We start from the raw sequence: 27,434 nt of genomic DNA on the forward strand, positions 1-27,434 counted from the left end.
GAAACAGATAATCTATCTCGAGTTTCTACATACCTCTCAGGTGCATTTGTGAAGTATTTCTGGCCTTTGGATCAGTTGCCATTTGTAAACACCCATGAATAGATTTCATTTACTGGAATTTATATGCTTCCTTGGTTATCGAGTTAGTATTTCAAATACGATTTATTTTCTTGCTAATGTAACCTCAGGGTGGAATTTTCAAAGCTACTGTGACTTGCCCTCTCAACACTGGGAAAAAGTCCACTTCCTTATTTTAGAATCATGTACTAAGCCTTACCAATTGAATGAATATATATATGTCAATTATTTATATATATGTATATATATATAGTATATGAATGTATATGAATGAATATATATAAAGAATATATGAATGAATATTTATGAATATATTAATGAATAATGAATATATATACATATATATAAATAATTGACATTAATAATTTGGGCAAATACTCACCTCCATTCCCAGTAGTTTCAAGGCTTTGGGCTGTTTAAAAAAATGTTATACATAAAGTTAGATCTTTCTTTATAGAGGTAAGAAAAGAATCCTATTATATCTTAACCAGGTAATAGAACATCTCTATGGTACCACATAGCATTTATTCATTTCACTAAATAAAATGCTACAAGAGGAACCTATTTATAGAAATTCTAGAATTAGGGATTTAGTGATTTTAGTGAATCACAGAAAATTAGATATCTAGAGGGGCACAATGAGATTGCCCCAGGGTAGAGCCTGCAGATTTATAATCTCTTTCATGGACCAAAATTTCTTCCATCTTCCTAGAACCATCTTATTTAGCCGACATCTCCATGATCTCAGGCACTTGGGTAAGCCATGAAATGTTCACTCAAACCATGAGATGTTTCTCAAACCTCTGAAATACCTCTGTTACCTGGAGACTTGGAATATTACTCAGAATATATGTTCAGATACTTCATGTCGCCTATGCAGCTGTCCAGTAGAGCAAAGGGTCATGGGACCACAAGGGCATGTGCCGATGGTAGCAAAAGGTGCTCAGTGGTGTGGAAAGTGCCAGCACATACTGTAGCATCAACGGTCATGCTGGGAATGTGCAAAATAGCCACAGGCCATGACGGAGAGAGAAGACAACTCAGCAGATTACAGCCCTTGATTTATATCTAATGAGGGGAGGCACAAAATTACATCTCAGGGGTCAGGGATTCCCATTCTGTGTTAAATGTTACAGAATGGTTGAGTGCTCTCTTGAAAGTTGAGTAAAATAGTAAGGTCGCAGCCCTTACCATTCCTCCAAATTTGATTTGACCACTCAAGTAGGAATAGCTTGGACCTTGCCTCTCTCCGTTTCTTTCCTTTTAGCTTCTGAAATGCCCAGCAGTTTGAAATTTGTGTGATTTTTTTTCTTATTTATACTTCCTGGTGTTTTCAAAGTGGCCTCGTAGCACCACAAAATACTTTCAAAATCAGAAGATAAGCCTCGTTAAAAATAAAAATCATGCCAACCACCAGCTAGTGTAACAGCTCTCCAAATGCGGTCCAGGAACCCTGTGATATCTGGGTCTCTGTGGAGTCAAAGGTGTTTTCCTATTAATACTAAGATGTTACTCGTCTTTGACACTGTGTTAACATTTGCAATGATGGCATAAAAGAATGGTGAATAAAACTGCAGGTTGGGGGGGGAGGGTGGCAGGAATGAAGGCAGTGGCACCAAACTTTACTAGCGGTCATTAGGTTCCATTGTTATGCACTTGAAGTTTAAAAACAAACAAAAATCCAGTTTTTACTTAAGAAGCCCTTGATGAAGCCTAAAAAAATATTAACTTTATTAAATCTCTATCTTCGATGCTAAAGAAATGTCTTTTCAGGGTTTTGAGGGACGAAATGGCAAGTATGGGTTAAGTGCTTTCCTTACATACTGAGCTATGATGGGTTGTCCTGAGGACAAACACGCAGTTCCTTGGCTTGTGGCCACATTGTTTCATGCACTGTCTGCTGGAAGGAATGACTGCCAGACAAACTATGTTTATTTAGTCTTGGACATTTGGCAGATATTTTTGGAAATGGCCGAAGTGGGGCTATTGTTTCAAGGAAAGTAACTGATGGTATTTGTTGCCAATGGCAAAATTCAAAATTTTCCAAGCAGCAATTAGAAAAAAAGGAGAATTTTTGAAAACTTGTATATCCTTTCCCCCATGACCTTGACAGTTTTTCAGAAGTTAAAGACTTTTCTGACAAGATTGGAAGGGATATTAATGAATGTGAGTTTTTGAAATTGTTTAATGAAATGTGTCAACAGTGAGATCTGTGTAACTCAGCAAACCAATATTTTACAATCCTTGATGTTACAAGATCCATGCAAAGTGTAAGATCAACCAATGAATTTTAAAGTAACAGAGTATAAAAAGTTCACTGAAGCTATTTCAGATTTCGTGTTGCAACTAATCTTTAAGAAACTGCCACTTGTGGGGTGCCTGGGTGGCTCAGTCGGTTAAGCCTCTGGCTTTGGGTCAGGACATGATCTCATGGTTCATAAGTTCAAGCCCAGCGTCTGTGCTGACAGCTGGATCCTGCTTCAGATTCTGTCTTCCTCTATCTCTGCCCTCCCCTGCTTGAGCTCTATCTCTTTCTGTCTCTCAAAAGTAAATAAAATTAAAAAAAAACAACAAAAAAACTGCCACTTGTTGAGTTTTGATGTATGTAACTTCAAAAAAGAATATCTATAATTATCTGTAAAGATTATTAAAATGCTCCTTCTCTCTCTCTCTCTCTCTCTCTCTCTCTCTCTCTGTCTCTATGTATATACTTGTCATATTTGTTACATGTCTGTATGAAGTCAGCTTTTCTTTGTATATTTCAACCAAAACATCTGGCAACAGACTGAATGCACAGGTAGATATGAGAATGTAGCTGTCTTCTATTAAGCCAGATATTACAGAAATATGCAAAAAGGGTACAACAATGCTACTCTTATCACAAAAATCGTTATTTTTCATAAATACATTATTTATGCTAACATCTAATGGGCTTCTTATGGTTAACTTAAAATGAATTAATATTAACTATTAATGAATAAATATTTTTAAGTCTTTACTTTCTAACATGATAATACCCATAGATAGAACTCCCATACATAAGAGCTTTTGGGGGTCCAGGGGTCCTCAATAATTTTTAAAGGTATAAATAACCCCAAGACCAAAAACCTTGAAAACCACTGAGGTAGATAAGATTAATTTGACTTTCATTATTCCCTGATCATTAAGGCTCACTCCCAGTTGCCAGTTTCTTATTTTAATTGGACCTTCTGGGGAAGAGAAAGGAGTGTATCAACCAAAACATTGCCTTTTTTTCTTTCCTCCTTTTGAAGGATTTGGGAGGGAGGAAGAAGTGGGTAGACCAGTTGCCTTCTTATCTGAGATGCTCCTTGGAGATAACGAAGCCACACCCCACATATGTCGCGCCCTAGTACTCCCAGGAGTCCAGAAGAGGAAACTTGCTGCAAAACTCACCCTCTTGGGGCCAAAGAGATTGTGGTAGAGCGTCCGGAAGCGCTTGCGCGTGTAGTTGCAGCGATAAGCCCCGCCCATCAGGTACTCGATCACCAGGCCGATGTCAATCAGGCTGATTCTATAGTCTGGGGGCAGGTTCCCCTATCAGGGAAGAAGGAAAACACACACACAAACACATCCAAAAGACAGCGTGGTTTACTAGGGATTCTATGCCATGTGTTCTGTAACTATTTTAGAGTAAAAAAAAAAATAATTAAAAAAGAAACATATGAATGTATTATTATGCTGGTTAATTAATTCACCTTAAAATAGATCCAACCGAAACCTGGATATTCTCGCTTGGAAAGAAGACATAAGTTAAATAAGAAGATGCAGTAATCGTCGGCAATAACAGAAAATCAAAATATTTATTCAAGTCTTCAGCTGGGGAGAAAAAAACACCAGTGTAGCAGAAAGAAACACAAGGCTTGACATGGCAAATGCTACGAGTCCTAGTCGCTAGCAACTCCTTTCCCCCAGATGTTCTCCGGGCCCCCTGCGCTGCTCTGCCTCTGGCCCAGGCTTGTTACCTCTCTCTTGCTGACCTCTTCATGCTCACTAAATGAAGACTCCTTCCAGAAGATGGTTGTTATTACCAGGGCCTGCATCAGGTGGACTCTGCTCAGAGTTCAGATCTCCCTTGGGAAGACCTCTATTAACAATGAAACAAATTTGGCACCTTTTTCACAGGAGGAGAGCAGATGGATGTCAGGATGAAGTCATTTAGGAGCACCGCTGGTGGTTATTAAGAGAAACACAGTGGCATCAGAAGAGATTCTATCAAGGGAATATTTATTTTCCCAGAATTAAGCAGATTTTGGATATTTTCTTTCAAAGAGTGCTTCTTATGGGGTAAGTTTCAGCTGCTTGCATATATAGGTGCGAAAACACAAGAGGTTTTACCGTTGTCTACTCATTACTGGCTTCTACACCTAAAAGGTGCTCTATAGGGTCTAAGGAAAGATACTGGCTCTGCTAGGTCAAGGAAGGATTAATTCCATTTGTGGGAAGTTCTGAGCACACAGTGAGTTTCAAAGGGTGTGATTAATTAATTCACTGTCTGGTTTATTTCCTTGATGCAAAAGTATGCCCTATACCATGAATGGCAAGGGTACCACACTATGTAGGGAGCCGTTGCACTATGCCCTTGGATATATATAGGAGAAGCACGAGGGCTTTGTCTACTTTTGTCCTTAATGGAGGACTCACTCCAGATGCTGTGTGAGATTTGGTGGTGGTTATTCAATTTCGGTGGCATCAGAACCACCTGGGAAACTTGGTGACAGTACAAAGGCCTGGCCCCTGTCCTGCTTCAATGTATGGGCCTCTACATGATTTATTAGCTCTCCAGGTGATTCTGATATGCACCAAAGTTTGTGGAATCGCTGTTCTAGTAACAAAGGTTCAGGTGGGCTCACATGACAAAATCGGAAAATTTACAGTGTATAGTCATCATAAGGAAATCAGCTTAAATTGTTTTGCTAACTGAGGGTAGGTTTTCAGTTATGCTTCCTCAGCTTTGCTATGGTCAACAGCATACATTTGCAAGGGGTTCAGGGTTAGAGGTGGCCCACTGTATCCTCCCTATCAAACCCATAGCCTTAATTGCTTTATTGATCTTTGTATCCCCAGTGCCTTTTATAGTGGCTGGTGTGTGGTAGGCATTCAGAATCTTTGCTGGTAAGAATGTGAATGAGTAAAACAGTGAAATTAATGGATGTGGTTGGGATCAAGTCTCAGTTTCAGGTTTTTCAGTACTGTGTTCTTGTCAGTATCGGAACTAACTGGCCACAGTCTGTGAGTCATCCTGTTTGGGATAGCCCCGTATCACCGTGGAAACCGACTTGAAATACGCCTATCGCTCCATTGGTGTTCTCAGTGGAATAGGAACGAGAAGGAATGAACGGAGAGCAAATGAAGCAGCAGCCTAAGCACAGGAGATCCTGGTGCTGCTCTTTAGACTCCCTTGCCGCCCCCGACCCTTCCTAGCCCTGCCCATCAAGCTCCACCTCTCCCTTGGCTTGGGGCACAAAGCAGGCTTGGGGACCCAATTTGAGGCAGCTGAGCAAAGCCATCCCACTTGCGGTGGAAGCACTTTGTGTTACATCCTTGACCTTGGCTCATCAGAATCCCAACCAAAATGTCCCTTCCTAAAGATGGTCTTATTGTCCTCCCCAACCATTCTCAGAATTTCGGAATCTCCTCTGAGGACTCTCTCATGAATCTGCCTGTGTTGGCAAGTTAAGCTATCCTCAGGTGGTCAGACAAGACCAAGTATCTGACTTCTTTATGCAAAGCATGGCAAAAACAGAGAAAAGGGAACTTTGAGGAAGTCTTTAGATAGTAACTTTTCATGCACTGCCCTTTCCATAAACATGAAACTGAGTTTACAAATATTACTCATGCAACCACTTTTCTCCATTGTTTTGGGACTGCTTAACAAGGCTGTGGGTTTCTGGATCGTCAGCTGTAGCTGACAGTTAGACAGGCCTGTTATTTCAAGAGTCAAAGAACCCCAAAGTCTGGACCCTTCTGGGTCTGCCTCATCTCATCTGCGTCTACAAGGATGACCCACAGAAGAGGCCCCGCATATGTGTTATTTTCCTGGGCACTGTGAGGCAGGCAGGGTGGAGAATCCTGGCTGTGAATCAACTGCCTTGGGCTTCTTTCTGTCTGTCCTTCGTAAATCAACTGGTTTCCCTCAAGGCTTCCCTGTAGAATGGGTGCAACTCTATGGCTCCTATGGTCTCTATATAATACTTGAGTCCCAGGGTTCAGAAAATTCCCTAAAAGATTTTGTGTGATGCTACTGAAAAGCAATCATAGCAAGTCGATGAATTTGTGCCCTATTTTTAATCCTGTAAGAATTCTCTAAATTTGAATCATGAGTAACAGCAAACCTAACACCTATGTATATTTTCTTTTGAGAAACCTATGTGTGAACATCAGTTTGAATTCTAAGAATGAGACACAAATATTGCCTGAAGTGAGTGGCAATAATTATGCTTTTGAATTGTCTAGAAGAGTGGGGGGTTATCAGGAAAGGGATCGTGGTAAAATTCAATAAAAATTTGAGACGGGCCAGTAAAACATTTTTTGCAAATTATTTTATTCACAAAGGGCTACTAGGTTTATATACAACAAAAGAAAGTGCTGGAGTCTTTTTTTTTTTTTTGTAGGCACTTCTCATATAAATCTTTATTATTTTCAAGTGATTTAAATGTGATCCGGTCTGAAGTAGGAGAAAGGATTTAGTGAGCCTTCTGGGTTCTGCTTAGCTTTGAGCCAACGCCTTAAAGGAATTGGCCTGCATTTCTGTTTGACCACAAGGGGGCGATGTTCACCTAACCGAAGCTGGTGAGGGTTCCACCAGCATTTAGGTGCCTGTTCTGTTTTACATGGGTAATAAGGCGATGCAAATGAAAACAGCAGATTGGAGGATTTAGAAATAAGGAGAGTCAGATGCCCTTGTTAAAGTGATATCTGGAGGAGGGAGAGCTTACTTTACCAAGTAATGTGTCTGAAAGCCTGCAAGACTGATTGCATCTGTCCTCATCGCCCCCTCCCCCACCAGCACCGAGGCCTGGAAAGCAGAGAAATTAAGGGAAATTAGTTTCACAATTTCTACTAGGAAGAATGGAAACCTTTTGGGGAAGAAGAAATAGGTTTCATATAATTTGTAGAATCGGGTGCAATTTCGGCCTCTTGCGACATATCTGTGCTGGGTGAACTTTGAGGGGGCTGGTAACATTGGGGCATGTCTGAGGTGCTGTGCCGATGGCCGTGGCCACCTGTGACCTCAGATGTCACAGATGCAGAGAACACCCAGCGTATGACCCGGCAGTGGAAATAGCGCTGGGCTAGCACGGTGGCCCTAGCTGTGCCTCTCTGTGAACGTGAGGAGATCACTTCCTTCCTCTGTTCCTCAGTTTACACTCTGAAAACAGGCACTTGGGACAGAGTTACTTCTAAGGTCCCGCCTATTTCTAGAGGTCCGATTGTCTGACCACTGCCTGGCAGGCTGCTCTTTTTTTTCTATGCTGCTAGGTCACCGCGCAAAGATTCTTGTCCAGAACTCGCACCGTTGATGGGGTTTCCACTAATCGCCCCTGAAATCTGGTTAGTGGAACTGGGAGCCCAGAGACAGGCATGGTGTTGTGCTTATCACATCCACCTCCTCTGGAAAAAGCAGAGAACGTGAACGGCACCTCATATACCGCAGGTAATGTCCAAAAACCTTCTGGAGGAGTCTTCCTATGCTTGGATGCTTTTCAAATAGGAATTCAAGAATGATACTGGAATAATGCCCCTTTGGTCTGTTGTTTCTATTAGTCTCTCCTCCCTTTTTTGGTATTTACTTTGGCAATTGGTAATGCCTGCACACTTATGTCCCATTTCATGCCTTACCAGCACGCGGCAAGCTGTGTGACTCAAATACTTTGATCCACAGAGTGAAACAGAGAAGCTTGGCTTCATTGGTAGGTACCATCTGACAACTTGAAAACGTTGTCTCTCTTTCTCAAGCCATGAGCCGCTACTCTGAAATTTTCATCCATGCCCTCCTAAAGGTGACTTTTAATTAAAAGAATAGTTTAAATGCATGTATTAGATCGGCTCTTGTAAATAAAATCTTTTTCAGAAGTCAGCTCATGACGTTCACCATCAGATTTCAGCTGTTTGGGAAACACATTTCATGGAAACTTATAACAAGCCTTCAAAACGGGCTTGTTTCCTTCTAATGTACGTCGGGTATCAAATGGTTGCTGGTTGTCAGGTTTACCAAGGAAGGGGGAGAAAAGACTACTCTGGCAAAAGTTCATGGACAAAGAGGACAGTCCCACAATAGTTGGCATGGTTATAGACCGAGCAACCCTTTATTTTATTTCTTTAAGTCTTATTTATTTAAGTAGTCTCTATACTGAGTGTGGGGCTTGAACTCACAACCCTGAGATCAAGAGTCACATGCTCTTCCAACTGAGCCAGCCAGGTGCCCCTAGAGCAGGCAGCCTTTAAAAAATTAAAAATGCTTTTGGAAATCTGCATGAATTTGGCTGATGGGATTATGAAAATGTCCTTTCTTTACCTAACGAGGGTCTGAAATACTTTTCTCCCACCTCTCCATTCTGCAAAGCCCTGTCTTAATTCCCATGTGAATGAATTTTAAGCTATCATAATTTCACAACTACTTCTATATAATACTCAGATATCACCCCCCCCCCCGGCCCCTTGGTGGGGAATGAGAGTCCAGGTAATCTGAAGTCTTAGGACATGTAAGTTAAGAAGGAAAAACTAGTACTTGAAAACATACAGAGGCACAAATTGAGCAGACAGTTAGCTTCTAAAAATGGCAAGTTAAATTTCACGGAAAAGCAGACAGACTCGGGCCACTCTGCTGTAATGTAGCATTGGTGAGTCCCATGGATTTATGCAGGAAAACAGGGGACTGAGTTGGCCTTTATCATTTCAAATTTCTGATTGTTGCTGAATAACAAACCGTTGACCTCAATGCTCCCCTGGTATAAATAAATAAAGATTTTTGAAACTAGCTTGGGAGCATTTCTCCGAATTCAGTTCTGTTGATGTCAAAGGAGAATTCGACTTGGAGAGACCATACTGATAAACGTAGGACCAGCTGATTATTCTTAAACGCACTCCCTGGGTCCATAAGAGCTCTTTGCATTTTATCTCATAGACATAGCATCAAACACTGTGTTTACGGTTCAGAATAGCATTTTTTATCAGGGCTTAGCACTTACTGGTTCACTTTTTTTTTTTTTTTGTCACAGATCATATCAATTAACATGTAATATAAAGTCTTGTAATCTTAAAGCACAAAGCGCATGCTAACTATCAAGTTCTTTAACTTTGAAAATTGCTTCCACTGCCCAAGGTTTTCTTAGCATTTTAAAGCCTGTCTCCTTTCCCACATAAAAGGATGAATTGTTCTTATAAGCCAGTTCAGAACTATCCTGGACCATTTGTAATCATTTTTTTCCACTTAATAAATCAGTACCTAAATGAATCTTTATGTATTTTTGCTCCAAAATTTGGATCACATTTAAAAGAAAAATAAAGATGCTCCTAATATTCCTTCCTCCCAAACCCTAACCATCATGGTCTTTCTTGTTAGTTTCTATTACTTTTGGAGTCCATCTTTAGCTGAGATGTTTTAAAAAACCCTTCCCTTAAATATACATGCCTTCTAATGCAAGTGACAGGGGCAAATGTAGGCAGCTAATGAGATTTCAGAAGGGAGAAAATGATATCGTAAAGCAGAGTCCTACAAAGAAGAGAACCTAATAGGAGGTGTTTTGATCATTTATACTCAGTATAATCTAACTGCAAAAATCCCTTTGGAAATCAGTCAAGATATCGAAAAACTAGGAGTTGGAGGTGAATCAGTGACTTTATTTGAAGGCTTAAATTGGCCGATGGCTGGGATTGAGGGACAAAGGCATAGCTGTCGCCCTAGAAAGACTCACAATTCCTGCAGCGACACAGATTAGCTCAAGGTGAGGGGGACGATGTCTTATTTATTATTAAAAAACCCTCAGGACATTTTATTGAATGTGAGCAACATATATCTTGGCAAAGAATATGTGTTAAATGTGTACATTGAATCTTTTGAGACACTTCCCCCTCTTTAGTTGCCAGGCAGTTTTAAGCCAGGATAAATTACACAAAATTGGAAGACTTGAGGGTAAGAGAAATGGCTCTGTTGAGGGCGGGTGTGATTATGGCTCGCAATGCGTCAGATCAAGGAAAGATGTGATCTTGGTAGAATGGTGGTTGCGTTGGATGTACAGATTGCACAGCGACTGTTCTCTTGCTTTGAAAGAACAACAGGCTTCACTCACAACAGATGAAGTATCCTTCAGTAAAGTCATGTGGAGATGAGAGGAAAGCTTCCGAGAGCCAACAGAAGGGGTTTTTGGTTTTTGTTTTGTTTTGTTTTTTGTCCCCTTTACTCATTACTAGCAAAGGTCCAGCTGGTTAATAGGTACATTCTAAGCAGCCCCAGGACCTTTACTTGGCTTTCAAGGGAAAAATTAAAAAGTGGCTACTTTTCCTAAGGGAAGTTCTAGACAGTGACTCCATATATTTTTTACCTTATTTTGTAGCTTTCTCTGACTATGTCCTTTGGGCTTTGGTGAAGAATTGCTACAAACTAGTGGGTGGCTGTGTGTGTGTGGGTGGCTGTGCGTGCGTGTGTGTGTGTGTGTGTGTGTGTGTGTGTGTGTGTGTTGGGGGTGGGAAAAGCGCCCCCATCTAGTCCATTCTTTGGAGTTGAAACATTAGTTTCAACTGGGAACAGCTATCAAGGATTCAGAATTAAAGTTATCTTTGGGAGAGCTTGTACGGGGCAAAAGAACACGCACTTGGCTAAGATCAAACACAGCTTTCCCTGTACCTCACTCTTCTTACCTACAAATAGGAATCATACTATATAATAATAAAGTAATAATTCACTTCATTGAATTGTCACGAAGATGAAGTGAGCTGAAGCATATAGGAAGCGTAGATTAGTGCCATGCTTCTGGTCATCACTAAAGGTTTGGTATATTCTTGTTCATCGAAGGCCCTGAGTTCGAATTCTAACTCTTTCCTAACCACGTACTACAGTTCTCACCTCCTTACATTTCAGCCTCTATCTCTGTAATATGGGAATCATTCTGCTTCATCCAAACCTACTGCCTTTTCCTTTTCTTTTTTTTAACCTCCCCTCAAGTTAGATGGTCAACGTGAAAAAATATGCTGGAAAAAATAAAGCGTTAGAAGAACGGAATGCACGTATGCATTTTAGTTTCTGATTCTCTGAGACTTTTTGAGCTATGTTTCCTGAGCTCCGTATAGTGTTAGGAGTGACAGTGATGCATTGCATCAGGAGCTGGTATGTGCAGATACCTCCTACGGTTGGTCACACAACATGGAAACCAGCTCCCCGAACAGTGAGGGGCGCAAGGAAGAAAACAGGCAATGGCATAAATCCACACAGCATGGGGCAAAGCCTAGCGTTCCGCTATCTAAAAACATTATGTCCAAAGAAAGCATCTAAAACCACGGAGACTGGAGGTAAAACCACAGCTGCATTGTAAGCAAAGATGTCATAGTTAAAAGGCAACACACACAACAGTGTCCTGAAATGAGGCGTCTCGCAGGGACAGGAGCGCTCTGGCAGTGCATGCAAAACACAGGCGCTTTCTAATCACAGGAAGCAGTCAAGACAGGGCCTCCGACCTGCAGTCGAGAGGGTTCTTACCTTTTTGACATCCCTGACCAAGTGGTACAATGTATTTGAGGGCCCATGTCTCTGAAAACAATAAAGAAGAATCAGATGGTTTTGCTAGTCAGGGGCTCTCATTGGCAAGGCAAGAAGGATCTGGAAGGAAGGGTTCTGGCGGAGGAGGGGGTCGTTCTTCATGATGAGCCTTGTTCTAGTTGCTCAGTTGTACCTGGCTCTTCCAAACACACACACTGGCAGAATTTGGGATTGTGGTTCCTCAAGAAAGAGCATTTGATTTCTAGGTTCAGTCTTTGTAAAGGAGGTTGTCAACCGTTTTGTTGTTGTTATGATAAGAACATTAAAGCCTAATCTCATAGCACCTTTCAATTATACAATAGAGTGTTGTTAACTATAGTCACCATGCTATACATATGACCCCTGGAATTTATTTGTCCTATAACTGAAAGTTAATACCCTTTAGCTAACATCTCCCATTTTCCCCACCCCTCAGCCCCAAATATTTTGAGGATCCTCTACACTGTGTTTAAATATCTGGGTCCCTTTTCAAATATTAATTGACCACATGTGCATGTATCTATTGCTGGGCTTTTAACTCTGTTCTATTGGTCTATGTGTCTGTTTTAATGACAATACTATACTGTCTTGATTCCTATAGCTTCGTGAAATAGTTTGAAATCAGGAAATGTGATGCCTCTACTTTGTTCTTCTCTCTCAAGATTGCTTCGGATATTCAGGGTCCTTTGTAGTTCCATGTGAATTTTAAGACAGTTTCTTCTATTTCTATGAAAAAATGCCACTGGAATTTTGAAAGGGATTGCACTGAACTTATAAAAGGCTTTGGGTGGTATGGACATTTTAACATTAACACTTCTAATCCATGGCTATGGGATATCTTTCCATTTACTTGTGTCGTCTTCAACTTCTTTAATCAGTGTCTTACAATTTTTACTTTATAGATCTTTTACTTCTTGGTTAAATTTATCCCGAAGTATTTTACAGTTTTTGATGATATTGTGAAGTAAATGGGATTGTTTTATTCTATTTTCATAGAGTTCTGTGTTAGTGTATAGACATGCAACTGATTTTTGTATATTGATTTTGTGTCATGAAACTCTATTGGATTCATTTATTATTTCTTTTTAATTTTTTTTTTCAACGTTTATTTATTTTTGGGACAGAGAGAGACAGAGCATGAACGGGGGAGGGGCAGAGAGAGAGGGAGGCACAGAACTGGAAACAGGCTCCAGGCTCTGAGCCATCAGCCCAGAGCCTGACGCGGGGCTCGAACTCACAGACCGCGAGATCGTGACCTGGCTGAAGTCGGACGCTTAACCGACTGCGCCACCTAGGCGCCCCTCATTTATTATTTCTAACAGTGTGTGTGTGTGTGTGTGTGTGTGTGTGTGTGTGTGTGTATGTGTGTGTGTGTGGAGTCTTTAGGAATTTCTATATATAAGATCATGTTATCAGCAAAGACAGTTTTAGTTCTTCCTTTCCAAATTGGATTCCTTTTTCCCCCTCCCTCTGTTCTTTCTTCTCCCTTTCTTCCCTCCCTCCCTCCCTCCCTCCCTCCCTCCCTCCCTTCCTTCCTTCCTTCCTTCCTTCCTTCCTTCCTTCCTTCCTTCCTTCCTTCCTTCCTTCCTTTGTCTGACTGCTTTGGCTAGGACTTCCAATACCATGTTTAATAAGAGTGGAGAGAGTGGGCAGTATTAACTTATTCCCGATCTCTGAGAGAAAATCTTCAACCTTTTTACCATTGAGTATGATATTAGTTGTGAATTTATCACAAGTGGCCTTTGTTATATTGAAGTGTGTTCCTTCTATATCCAGTTTATTGAGAGATTTTACCATGAAAGGATGTTGAACATTGCAAATGCTTTTTCTACACCTATTGAGATGATTTGATTTTTATCTTACATTCTATTAATGTGGTATGCCTTTATTGATCTGCATTTATTGAACCATCCTTGCATTTAGGAAAGGAATCCCATTTGATCATGGTGTATGAACTTTTTAATGTGCTGTTGAATTTGGATTATTAGTATTTTGTTGAGAATTTTTCCATGGATATTCATTAGGGATATTGGCCTATAGTTTTCTTTTCTTGTAGTGTCCTTATCTGGCTTTGGTGTGAGGGTAATTAGTGCTGGCTCCTAAAATAAGTTTGAAGGAATGCCTCCTCTTTAATGTTTTTGAAAAGTTGGAAAAGAATTGGTGTCAATTCTTTAAATGTTTTGTAGAATCCACCAAATTCCCCTGTGAAGCCACCTGCTCCTGGGCTTTTCTTTGTTGGGAGGTTTCTGATTACTAACTCAATCTCCTTACTTGTTATTGATTGGTCTGTTCAAATTTTTCTATTTCTTCATGATACAGGCTTGGTCGGTTGTACATTTCTAGGAATTTATCCACTTCTCCTATGGCTAATTATTGATCTTTATTATGGGGATGGAAGCTGGGGCCTCCTAGTCTTTCTTTTAATTCAGTCTGTTATTCTTACTGGAAGTTTTACTATGCAGAACTAAGAAAACTCTGCAGAGGACACAGAAACCTGGAGCCACTCTGCTAACCTGTTTTCTAGTTCCAGCATCAGGAGTGAGATAGAGCCAGTGTGGCAGCATCTAACACCCACCACTGGCTGGAGAATAGGTCAGTAAGTTCCATCTTATTAGTGCTGTGGGTGGTGGAATAGAGGAGCATTATGACCAATGAGGAGAAGAATAACCTCTGAGACAGAAGTGTTGGTTCAGTACTGGCTTTCTTTTTAACTTAGGAGTTTTGTGGTCTTGGATAAACCAATTCCCTTCTTGGCCTCAGTTTTCTTATCTGTAAAATGGAGGAAAACAATGTCTACTCTTTTTAAAAAAAATTCCAAGTAAAAATTTATTGACCTTGATTAAGAATGCTTATATATTTAATACTGCTTCTGATTTATCATAGGAATTACCTCCCCAACATGTTAATCACAGATGGATTGAAAGAGTATTTGGGAAATGGAGCAATGTAGTTTATGTAAGGATGTCACATTAGAAGTCTACTGGAGAGCCAAAGGAGTTTGTCCTGGTAGAATGTGAAATTAAAAGAACAAGTACTGAGTAGGTCCAGAGCCTCTGGGAAGAAAGTTTTTCTTAACCTTCCTCATTTGTACTCTCCAAATACCTTGTTCTCCTCTTGAAGGTTCCAATATCTACTCTTTAAACTTCATTGGGTTTTAATGAGTCTCAGCTCAGAGCCAATGTACTTAACTCACTGAATAGTATAAAAAACTTGATAAATAGTAGTTTTTCTTTATGGTTACTCCTTGGTATCCCTAGTAAACGAATTGGCAAATTATTACATGATACAAAAAATATTTTGGGGCAACTCCAAATAAGGAGTATTACATTTTATTCCATTTTGGTGGCAAGGGGATGAATGATGGTAGCTCTGAGAATAACAAGATGATGCAGGATAGTTAATCGGTCTCCTTTTGATGCGTTGAGTTAAATCAATTCTCCTCTGCTGCTTGCCTCAAATGCCCTCTGGGCTTATAGTATAAACTGTGTTCTAATTCCCAGAGTCTTGTGGTTTTGTGTAAGAATCTGAGAATGTTAGCTTTCCACTGACAACTGAGCAGTTAAAACAAGTGGGATCTTGGTGACTTGGCGTTGTCGTCTACAGGTCTAAGGGAGTATTTGTGGAAAATGATCCATGCATTTGGAGGGGAGGGGAGAGACTCACAGGCATGTGGGGGGGGGGGCAGGAGAAGGTAAAACAAAAAACACAGAGAAAATAAAAAGTGCCTTAGCTTGGTCCTACCGTATTGTACAATTCCTCTAGTCTGGAGATGGTGAGAAAACGGTGCATGCTTACTCCGTTCTCTATGAGTAATTTCACAAAATCCACTCTGTCCAGAACTAGGGCATCCAACATGGCTTGCTCCAAAGACCCCACCTGCAAATCAAGTCACTGAGTTAGTCTGCCCCAGGGTCCAGGGATGCAGTTGCTTGGTGCTGTTCACCTGAACAGTTTAGAAATGGATGCCTTTGATATCTGGTAAACCTTCAGCACATCCAAGAACATGCTGGCAAGACTGTTCCCACCTCCACTTTTGGGACAGCCACAATCTCTCTTGTGTTTTGGGGTCTGTCTTTGCAAATAAAATTCAAGGTTTCTACTTCCAAAAGCTATTTCCTCCTTGACTCTCTTTTTTCTTCTGGATCCCAAGAAGGTACAAGGGTGTACAAGGTTTTCCTTTCCCAATTCTCTGACCAAACTTCTGCAACACTAGTGAAATGCCGAACTGGCTACTTTGCTGCCCTTGTTTCCCTCTTTCTGAGGCTCTGAATTAGATCCTTGGCCACCTTGAAAAAAGGGACCCTAGCAAAGAGATCAGAAAGTAGGCTCAGGGCACCTGGGTGGCTCCGTCGGTTAAGCGTCCAACTTCGCCTCAGGGTCATGATCTCACGGTCTGTGAGTTCGAGCCCTGCGTTGGGCTCTGTGCTGACAGCTCAGAGCCTGGAGCCTGCTTCGGATTCTGTGTCTCCCTCTCTCTCTGCCCCTCCCCTGCTCACATTCTGCCTCTCTCTCTCTCTCTCTCTCAAAAATAAACATTAAAAAAAAGTAGGCTCTTCTGTCTTTTCATTGTTAGACTACCTTGACTCTGTCTCACCCATTTCAGTGCAGAGACCCTCAATTATGTAGGTTCTTTGGTCTGTTTACTAGGGTTTTATTTAATTCCTTTCACAAAAATTTCCCAGTGTCCAGACTCCTTGACCAGTCTTTCCACACTAGCAATCCATTAGCAGCACTATAAATAAAGACAGGGGCTCAATCGGAGGCAGAAGCTCTCTGGGAGAAAGGAAGGGTTAAATAAGACCTGCCCATGAGGGCATTGCCCTTCAGTTATTCCGGGCACAGAGATCAAATTTCAGACTGCTGGCCGCCTCTTGGGGACACATGCATAAGCCGCCCAATAGCCAATTTTCCAAGTTTTTATTTTTGGTAGTGTCAATTGAGGGAAACACACCAAGAACAGTTATATAAAGCTTTGGTTGCCTCTGTGTGGTTGTTGGGGATGGGGAGGGCCTGTGCTCAGCCACCAGGACCAGATGGCACCTGCTAATTCTGCATCCCGAGGTGCGACTCAGCCATGTGCTAGCCTGGGGTGGCCACGACTCAGAAGCGGCGACCTCCAAGACAACCAGAAGCAAACTGCTAATTCCACTCCTTCCTTAATTTTAATTGATACCATTTTTTGTCTTATACGGGTTTTTTTTTTTAGACGTGTAAAAGAAATGGCATCGGTTGCAGCTGAAAATTGCCATCAAAGGCCACTCAGAGATGGGAATGTCTGGAATGTTTGCAGTTGTGCTTTGTGGCGTCTTCAACCAGGTGGCAGTGTTTTCCTAAATATGAGAAAGGGGCTGAGGCTGAGGATGGCTGCAAGGGAACATTTCCATCCTAGAGAAGAGGCAGCAGTTTCTCAAGCCGCTCTCAGAGACTTCTTAAGCAAATACACTTGCCCACGCGAGTGGGCTTTCCAGGGGGTGATGACATATACTCTACCGGCCACTGCTGCCCATAAATAAAGATCTGGCTGCGAGCGATGTCCACTCTGTTCCAGGCTAGAGCTAAGCTCAGCTGGTCCGGGGCCGAGGCATTGGCTCCTGTGTGTAGACAAGTAGGGGAAAAGAGTGGGAGAGAGAAAACAATGATCAGTTATTATGCCGAGAAGACCTACTCCATTACTCTCTGGTCAGTCCCCCTCTTCTTGGGGAGTAGACTCAGCTGTACAGCAGGGGTTCCCCGACTCGGTACTGTTGGTATTTGGGGCAGGATAATTGTTTACCATGGGGGCCGTTTTGTACATTGTAGACTATTTAGCAGCATCCCTGAATTCAATCCAGTGGATGCCAGTGACACCCCCAACCTCCACCCGAGTCACGACAATCCAAAGTGTCTCCAGATGCCACCAAATGCATCCAGGAGGAAGGAGACAAAATCAGCTCATTGAAGACTACTGCTCAAGTGTTGCTGTTCAAAGTATGGCCCACGGAGCCAAGCAGCAGCAGAAGCAGCATCACCCAGGGAACTTTTTAGAAATGCAGACCCTCTGGGGTGCCTGGGTGGCTCAGTGGGTTGGGCATCTGATGCTTGGTTTCGGCTCAGGTCATGATCTCAAAGTTCATGGGTTTGAGCCCCGTACCAGGCTTCGCCCTGACAGCGCGGAACCTGCTTGGGATTCTCTCTCTCTCCTTCTCTCTCTGCCCCTTCCCCTGCTGATGCATGTGCTGGCTCCCTCTCAAAATAAATAAATAAATAAATAAATAAATAAATAAATAAATAAACAAACAAACAAACAAACAAACTACACACACACACACACACACACACACACACACACACACATATGCAGACCCTCAGGCCCTACCCTAGATCAGAATCTATATTTTAACAAGATCTCAGATGATTCATGCACACATTAAAGTTTGAGAAGCGTTGCCCTGCGACACATTTTGTTTCTACTGGCCAATCTTTGGTGCAACGCATCATTCAAATTGTAAGTCGCATGGTAACAGTGTCCTCGTATCTTAGTGAGCCAGCTTTGCCACTCTACTGAAAAAGAGTTAAGAAGATCTTTTAAGAGAATAAAAAGAAATGACTTAGGTTTCCTTAGATTTGTGGGTAGAAGCCACCGGAATAGATTTTTAAGTTCTCCTTTCATTCTCCAGACTCGGTGGCTAGATCTGTGCTGTCCACCTGTGGCTGTTTAAATCTATTTAAAATTAAATAAACTTTAATGCTTCAGTCACACTAGCCACATGTCAAATGCTCCGTAGCCGTATGTGGCTGCTGGCCTATGAACTGGAGAGTGTTGATTCAGAACAATTCCATCATCACAGAATGTTCTATTGGAATAGTGCTGGTCTAGATCGACGCATCCTGTCAATACATGTAACCTGCCAAGCAGCTGGGTGTGAAGCCGAGAATGGTAGGCGGAGATAATGCTGGGCTACCGTCAGGGGACCAACGTCTGCTATTTTGCAGTTATGTAACAGCGGACCTCTCTGTGCCACTGTTTTATCATCTTGTGAAACGGGGACCATAAGAATTATCCTGTTTACTGACTGGAATGTGAGACTAAAATGAAACCATATAGTGAACGTGCACATGTAAACAGGGTTTTTGCAATTGACATCCTTAGTACCCTGAACAGGAGACGTCCCTAAATATTTGCCTGACTCCATGTTGCTAGAGGTCCCACCAGCAGGGGAGCACAGTACAGAGACAGCACTCTTAACATGGCTCAGATTTTTTGGACATCTAATATGTGCTAGGCAAAATATTAGGCACTTCCATGTATTATCATGTACAATGTCCCCCCAAATCCTGAGAAGTGGGTCTTATTATCTCCATTTGATAGACGAAGATACTGAGGTCCAGAGAGGTAAAAAAAACCATGTAGCTACTAACAGAAGGTAAACAGAAGAAGCATTTATCATGCCAGAGGTGAGATTAAGCCCCAGTGAGTTTTTCCTTCATTCCATGTCTGCGGATTCTGATGTTTGTGAGGGAAGGAGGGACAGCAAATGCTAGTCCTGCCCATTTTCCTGGATTCTTCAGCACTGGAATGCTGTAGATAGGGCTGCTGGTGATCAGACCGTATCAGTGATTCCCAAAGTCTATTGCACAGGAGAATCACCTGGGAAGCTTCTAAAACATCTGTACACCCAGAGTGCACCCCAAAACAATTACATCACATTGTTTGGGGTGGGGGCCAGGCTCTGATAGTTTTAAAGATCTCCACGTGTTTTCAATGCGCTCCAGGGCTTGGGAACCACTGTGCTACATGTCTCTTCTGCTGCCTCCCTTTGCCTCTTTCCTCTTGGCTCTGAGATGTTGAAGTTAAGAATTAGGGGAGCAAAATGTTCTCTATAGGAGCGCTTCTCTAATTTGAGCATGCAAAAGAATAAGCTGGAGAGCTTTTTAAAACAGATTCTTGGGCCCCACTTCTAGAGATTAAGATTTAGCAGATCTGGGGTGGAGCCTGAGTTTCTGCATTTCTAAAAAGCTCCCAGGTGGTGCTGGTGCTGATGATCTGAGACCTCCCTTTGAATAACGAAGGCCCCAGAGAGCTGTGTGCCACATTCTCTTCACAGGTCAAAGGGCATTTTTGATTCTGGTGCCCATGCATTGATGGATTCAGTATACTTGTAGTAAATTAATTAGCGTTTGGAATGATGAATATTAATTCATTTCATACAGGGATTTTTCTATTAAAATTATTTATCACCTCAGGGGGTAACATCAGAAACTGCAAACTAATACTAGGGTAACTGGTGTAAATAAGTGATAAATAGGAACGTGTCAAAATGTACTATCATCACTTTTAAGGAAAAAAAGTGAAGGCTCACTGGGGCTGCATTTGGAAAGGTAGCACTCTATACTTTCCTTTGCTTCCTTAGCTGCTCTGCTGGTCGTGGGTGACCTGCTGTAATGGTTTAATCATTCCCTTTGCCATCTGTATGCCACAGATTTGTATGTCACCCAGTCAATGGTCGCAGCACAGTCTGAACAGGAACACATAGGAGGAAGCAAAGTCATTGACATTACATTAAAGTCAATGTGAGTTACCTGAATGTAATTACCTAAGTGTCAAGTGAAAGCAGGAAGCCAATGAGTCTTGACTTCTCAAAAATTGAAAGTACATCAAGAATGATCCTGGGTGGCAGTTTGGATCAGAGGTTCTCAGCCAGGGTGACCAACCAGCCCAGTTGCCTAGGAGAGTCACGGTGTTAGCACTGAAATTTCCACCTCTTGAAAGAACCCTCAGTCCCACACAAACCTGGATGGGTGGTCACCCTATGCTCAACTACGTCTATATTTTGGAATTGCCTGAAAAGCTTAAAACAGACTGATACTTGGGAGCCATCCCAGAGATTCTGGTTTCATTGGTCCTGGGCACTGCAGTTTTTAAAAGCTCCCCAAAAGCTTTTAAGAATAAGAGGTCTTTAACCTTCCCTTGACATTAAAATCATGAAGGCAAGGTTAAGAACCTTGAGTCTAGATAATATATTTTCATTCACTTATTCATCTGTTTATTTATTAATTGATTTACACATTAAAAACTACAGATCTCATGCTTCTCATATGGCAGGTATGATGCCAGTATGAGGACCAAGATGAGTAATACAGAGTCCTTTGTCTTGAGAGCTTACATTCTAGAGGAGGGGTTAGGTCTGTAATTAAATACATCATCTCGTGCTCAACAGATATTGAATACCTTCTGTGCCAGGAACTGTTTTAACACTGAACATCCCATGGTGAAGAAGGTAGCTGAGATCACTCTTTGCACAGAGCTTACTACTTACTTCTACTAGTAGAAGAGCAGCACTCAGAAAATAAATGGACAAACTAAGAAACAGTATACTTTCTGATTGTGTAAATGCCATGAAGGAGCAGTGCCATTCCCAGGAGTGGGACCTGTGTCTATAGGAACAATTTGAGTCACTCCAAATCAATGTGGCAGCACCGTTCTGGCTACCCAGTCTCACATGATGCAGGCAGCTGGCCAGGCTGTCCTTCTGAAACCAGAGCTGGATATGAAGCCATTGGATATCTTTGTAGGTACAAGTCTGGGTGTTCTGTGGGGCATCTGGTTGACCCTGTGTGGGAACTAGAGGGTTGGAAGGTGCCTTGAAATATTGAAATGGGTCTGGGGTCCATGAAGATCCTGGTTTGAGCTAAGCATTATGCCACCCATATGACACTGCCACCCTGGCTCATGCCAGATCCTAGGAGGGCATGAAGAAGGCCCTTGAAAGCACTGGTTTAATGGTGGTACTGAGAATGACCAGGGTGGTGGTAGAGGGTTGAATGGACAGGAGACCTTCCTGAGAATAACATTTGAACTGGACCGAAATAATTAGAAAATGCCACCATGTGAGGGACTTGTGGTGGTTGGGGTGGGGAGAGCACTCCAGGTAAAGGCAACATCGAGTATAAAGGTCCTGATGTGGGAATGAATACAAGTAGATATAAGACATAAAAAATACAGTTTTATTGTTTCCTCTTTTTGCAGGAGGCTGAAGAATATTTAAGGCATACATAATGGTCTTAAGCAAGGGATTAATTCACTAGATGGATGAGATGAAGAAAGGCATTGTACGAAAAGAAACAGCCTAGGAAAGGATTGGGAGAGTTCAATACCCCTGCAAATTTAGGCAATTCATGGGAAGACACTGAGGAAGATTCAAAGCTTGAGGTATATGTGAGTTAGCAGAGAGAGCTGAAGCCAGAATGGAAGGACTTATAAATGATGTTGGAGGAGTCTCCCTTTATCCTGGAGACACAGAGAAACCACTGGAAACACTTGTTTCAGAAATAATGTGTCAGATGTACATCTTAGAGAAATTCCTTTGGCACCAGTGTGAAGGGTGGATTGGAAGGGACATTGGACTGGAGGGAGAAAGAGTAATAAGGCAAGTATTGCAATATTCTAGGAAAGGGATAATGATCTGAAGGAGCAGTTTGGATGGAGGGATATTTATAAAGCACAATGGATATCTGTGGATGAGAGATTTAAAGTGGGGAGCAAGAGAAGTCAAAAGTGGTCTCCTTGGGGGCCCGGGTCCATGATGGCCAACTGAGATTGGCAATGTAAGATAAAAACGCGCTTTGAGGGGCAGCAAAATTGCAATCTTGAATATAATGAGCTTGAAATGCCTGTGGTATAGCCATCCAGGTGGGAATGACCAGAGGCCATTGGATATTGAGATGTGGGGCAGGGGAGGGATTAGGTCTGGAGACAGAGATTTGGAGAACATTGCGTGAAGGTGATAGGAAGAGAGAAGAGGATTGGTCATGGAATAACAACAACATTTAAAGGCTATGAAAGTAAAGCAAATCTTTAGAAAGAAATCACACACTCACACACACATTCAACAGAGATATAGGAAGAGAACGTGGAGATCATGGTGCCCTACACTATAGGAAGAGAGGTTTTTAAGAAAGAGGAGGTGATCATTAGGTCAAAATCTGCAAAGAGGGTAAGTAAAAAAGACTGACTTTCCTTCTCTATAACTTTTTTTTATTACAAGGCACCAGCTATATGTCTATTAGTTTATTATTTATTTCTGTCCCCAGAGCATAAACCTCAAGAGGCCAGGGAGTTAGTCTACCTTATTCACTGCGGTATTCTTAGAGTCCAGAGCAATGCTTGGCACATAACAGGTGTTCAATAACCATTTGTTGAATGAATGAATGAATGAATGAACCACAAAATGTGCATTAGATTTGGCAGTTAAGAAGTCTTTGATGATGGGGCGCCTGGGTGGCTCAGTAGGTTGAACATCTGACTGCTGATTTCTGCTCATCTCATGATCTCATGCTTGGTCTGTTTGAGCCTGGCATTGATCTCCATGCTGACAGTAAAGAGCCTGCTTGGGATTCTCTTTCTCCCTCTCCCTCTGCCTCTTCCCCAGCCCTCCCTCTCTCAAAATAAATACACATTAAAAAAAGAAGTCTTTGACAATGTTAGTGTGTGTACCTTTAAAGAATATGGGAATGGAAGCATATCTGCAATCTCTTCCTTTAAGGAAATTGCAATTGAACCAGAATGGAGGTGAGTTGGGATAAAAAGAGAGCTATGACAAGTGTATAAATCACTATATCAATGAACAAAGTGGTAAATGTTGTAGAAGCTGTACATATAAGCCCAGAGCACTGCCTCAGCAGTTGAGTACTTGAAGGAGGAAGTAGAATTTGATTATAGTATGGAAGGATGGTGGAGATTTGAACAAATGGAGTGTGTGTTAGGCTGAATGATGCCCCTGCCCCTCAAAGATGTGCACGTCCTGATCCTGGGAACCAGTGATGTTACTTTATAAGGCAGAGACTTTACAGATGCAATTAAGAATTTTGAGTTGAGGAGGTTATACTAGCTTATCTGGTGGGCCCAATGCAATATAATCACAAGTGTCCTTATAAAAGGGAGGCAAGGAACTCAAAGTAGTGGTAAGACGTGTGAAGATGAAAGCAACGGGTTGGACTGATACAGGCAATGAGCTCAAGTCAAGAAATGCGGGCAACCTCCAGAAGCTGAAAAAGACAAGGAAATGATTCTCTCCTGAAGCTTTCAGAAGGAAATAACCCTGCTGATCCCTTAATTTCAGATTTCCAGCCTCCAGAATCATAAGAGAATAAATTTTTATCATTTTAAGCCACTAAGTTTGTGGCAGTTTGTTATGGGTAGTAAAAGAAAACTAACACTATTGGTGATTAAAAATATTCTTGTAGGTAGACCATCAAGATAGGAAGGTACAATAGAGATGAGAAAGCAAGAGTATTTTACACCTTGGCTGTGTGCACAGCAGGGTTCTCAAACTTTAACGTGCATATGATTCATCTGGGTTTCTTGTTTAAATGCTGCTTCTGTTGGGGCGCCTGGGTGGCTCAGATGGTTAAGTGGCCGACTTCAGCTCCGGTCATGATCTCATGGTTCATGAGTTTGAGCCTCGCGTCAGGCTCTGTGCTGAAAGCTCGGAGCCTGGAGCCTGCTTCGGATTCTGTGTCTCCCTCTCTCTCTGTTCCTCCCCCACTCGCACTCTGTCTCTCTCTCTCAAAAGTAAATACAGATTTAAAAAAAAGTTTTAAATGCTGATTCTGTTTCTGTAGGTCTGGTGTGGGACTCCTAATTCTATTTCTTTATATAACACTCATTAGTTTTCTACTGTGAACAATGATTAATCTTGTTCACGCACCCTTTCTCCCTTTTCTCTCTTCCACCATTCTATTTTAGAACATACCATATATTTAGTGTTTTAACTGGTTCTGTTCAATATGCTTACATTTCTATTACTAATATTTGAATTGTCAGTCTTAAGTTATATTCCTTATTTTAGTAGGCAAAGATCCAGATATTATAATGAGTCGAAATGTCTACCACCTCTATCTCTATCCTTCTTCCTCTTAATTTCTTTTTGTTGTTGCATTATTTCTACTGTGCAAGGCAGGTGACACTTACATTCCTTTCTGTTACTCAAAGTGCCGTTTTTGTTTTTATCTTAGTTCTGTTAGATTCTAGTATCAATGGTTACAATTAATGATTTTGCCAGAGTGTACCCAAGGATCTCTTAGCTGGTAGGCTGCATCTTCTCTAGGAGTTTCCCCAAGAGAAAGTCATGGGGACCATCTAGAGTTCTAGAATGTTTTAAACTGTTTGTTTTTTCTCTCAATAGTCTTGATAGTTGAATGACACTGACTTGATATCAAAATCTGTTGCTCTATTGTCTGCTGGCATTGAATGTTAATATAAAAAGGTTTGTAGCCAACCTGATTTTTTAATCTCATGAAAGACTTGATCATTTTGCCTGGTGGCCCAAAGTCATCTTTATTTTCTTTGAGGCTCAGTAACTTTAGTAGCCTGTGTCTAGTTGTTGGGGATTCTGAATCAGTCTTTCCTGGTTCAAGGTGGCCCTTTCAATATCTAGATCAAAGTTTCAAAATTTGTTTAAGGAAAAAATTCTGAAATTGTATTTTAAAATATTTTCTTTGATCCATTACTTTGATTTTCTTCTTTGGAGATAGCAGTTATGCTTATGTTGGATCTCCATTTTCTGTCTCCTATAAATATAATTTCTCTTTAATCTTAATTAACTCTTTATTTCCATTGGTTTTCATTTCCATTCCCTTCCTTCATTTCTATACGTTGTGTCCTGTACTGTTTTCTTTTTCACAATGTATATTCGATCTTGCAGCCTTTCTCAATTCTTCTGCAATTCTGTGATAATTTCATGTCCTCCCTTCTACTTGATTCCTGAATGCTACTCACATTATATCTCCTCCTGTTGCCTCAACTACTCTTACCTGAATTGTGGTATTCCAACTTCGAAGTATTTCTTCATAGATAAAGTGCTTTGTTGCGATTTAATTTTTTTAAAGTTCATGGTAAAATATTTATTCATAAGGTTCATCTGTTCTCTGGAAACATTTTTACAGATATTCTTCTGTGCATACATTTCACCCTTTTGTTATTTTTTATAGAATGTATCTATATGCTAACTGCTTTTTTATTATTTATCATCTAGTGAGTTGGGTTATAATGGGCCCAGAGTAGCATTCCAGGCTACTTATTCTTCACAACTGGAAGGCTTTCTTCTCAGCTACCACAAAGACAAGCTCCCTGCTGCAAACATTACTTATCTGCAAAATTCCATGTGTAGCCCACCACCCCTGTTTCTATGGGCTAAGTCAGGCTCAAGAGTCACCATTGAACTCACTCTAGTTCTTGCACATGCTGCTACAGAGAAAGGAGAGAACTTTGCACCTTAGAGCATTTCTCACTTCGAGGAATTACATTCCGGTACTTCCTGAAGATTGTCACTGCTAGTTTCTCTCTCCCCAGCTTTTACTCTTTCCTCCCACGGAGCTCTTGCATTTACAAATATTTTGGAATATTTCCCAGTTTTACCAAAAATAGAGTTAGCTTGCTTTTTTTCTTCCCTTTTCATTATTGGTTTTTGAAGCTTTCTAGAAGATGAGACTGATGAATTTGTGTTGTCAAATTTGCACTGGATATCCTGAAGGATTCTGTAGGTAGAAGATTGTTTTGGTCAGATCTTTACAATAGTAGTGTTCCTGTAATTGATGTATAGAGAACAAGCAGGGATATATATGCTCAGTAAGAAGCAGGCAAAAACCGTAAGAAACCATTGAAATAAATCAGGTCAAAGGTCCTGAAGGCCTAAGGATGATGAACAAGGAAGGAAAAGAAGGGATAGACCTACAAGATATTGTGGTGGCAAAAATGCCCAGAGTTAGTAAGAATTTGCTTGAATAAAAGGAGAAAAAAATGTAATGGAGGCTTTGAGCCTGGATAGCTCCAAGGATGGGGGCTGTGTGAACATAAATGGGGAAGTCAGGAAGAAATCAACTGTTTGGGAAAAGACAATTTTTTAAAGAATATGTGTATATTTAAAGACAATTAATTGCATTGGATTTGGGGCGCATAGTGACACCCAAGGGAGCTGTCCAGTAGGCAAATAGAAAAAGGGGCAGGGAGGGAAGCTGGAGCTGGAGAAAAATCTGGAGGTCATTCATGCAGACATGATATTAAAGCCATGGCGCCCGGGTGGCTCAATTGGGTAAGTGTCCGACTTCAGCTCAGGTCATGAATTCACAGTCCATGAGTGCGAGCCCTGTGTTGGGCCCTGTGCTGACAGCTCAGAGCCTGGAGCCTGCTTCAGATTCTGTGTCTCCCTCTCTCTCTGCTCCCCCACTTGCATGCTGTCTCTCTCTCCCTCAAAAGTAAAGAAACATTAAAAAAAATTAAAGCCATGATACTTTATAATTTTGACAGAAGGCAGAGTGAGAAGTAAGAGGGTCTGAGAAGGAGACAAAGGAGTGCTCAGAAATGTAGAGCACCCACTTGGTGTCTCTGACACCAAGGAAAGGTAAAAATCAATATAATTACCACCATATATTGAAAGCCAATCACATACTAGGCGTTTTACATTTATCATCTCATTTAATACTCACAAAAACCCTGTATAGCAAATATATTAATCCCCACTTGGAAGATCAGAAAACAGAGGCTTAGAGAGATGGAGGGAATTGTAGAACAGGCTTTAAATGGAGGCCTTCCCTCAGGGTAAAAAAGAGTTGCATAAGAAATAGGCAA

At 41.4% G+C, this 27,434-nt stretch overlaps 1 protein-coding gene across 8 annotated transcripts in view; it reads right to left on the reverse strand.

The window, feature by feature from the left end:
* The window catches only part of TRPM3 (transient receptor potential cation channel subfamily M member 3), an 803,813-nt gene that overhangs the window by 84,115 nt on the left and 692,264 nt on the right, over positions 1-27,434 (reverse strand). For 4 of the 8 annotated variants that reach the window (XM_086684993.1, XM_086684997.1, XM_086684994.1 and 1 more), the window contains 6 exons: positions 17,321-17,421; positions 15,572-15,706; positions 11,792-11,842; positions 3,795-3,830; positions 3,493-3,633; positions 461-490 (listed from right to left, as the gene is read on the reverse strand). In XM_086684993.1, coding sequence (XP_086541119.1) covers positions 461-490; positions 3,493-3,633; positions 3,795-3,830; positions 11,792-11,842; positions 15,572-15,706; positions 17,321-17,421 — 494 coding nt within the window. The remainder of the gene's footprint in view (positions 1-460; positions 491-3,492; positions 3,634-3,794; positions 3,831-11,791; positions 11,843-15,571; positions 15,707-17,320; positions 17,422-27,434) is intronic. The other 4 variants (XM_086684995.1, XM_086684999.1, XM_086684996.1 and 1 more) reach the window with 1 other exon arrangement.

Source organism: Puma concolor, chromosome D4 (genome assembly GCF_028749965.1).
Source record: "Puma concolor isolate L17-30 chromosome D4, mPumCon1.1.hap2, whole genome shotgun sequence".
Taxonomy (NCBI): Eukaryota; Metazoa; Chordata; class Mammalia; order Carnivora; family Felidae; genus Puma; species Puma concolor.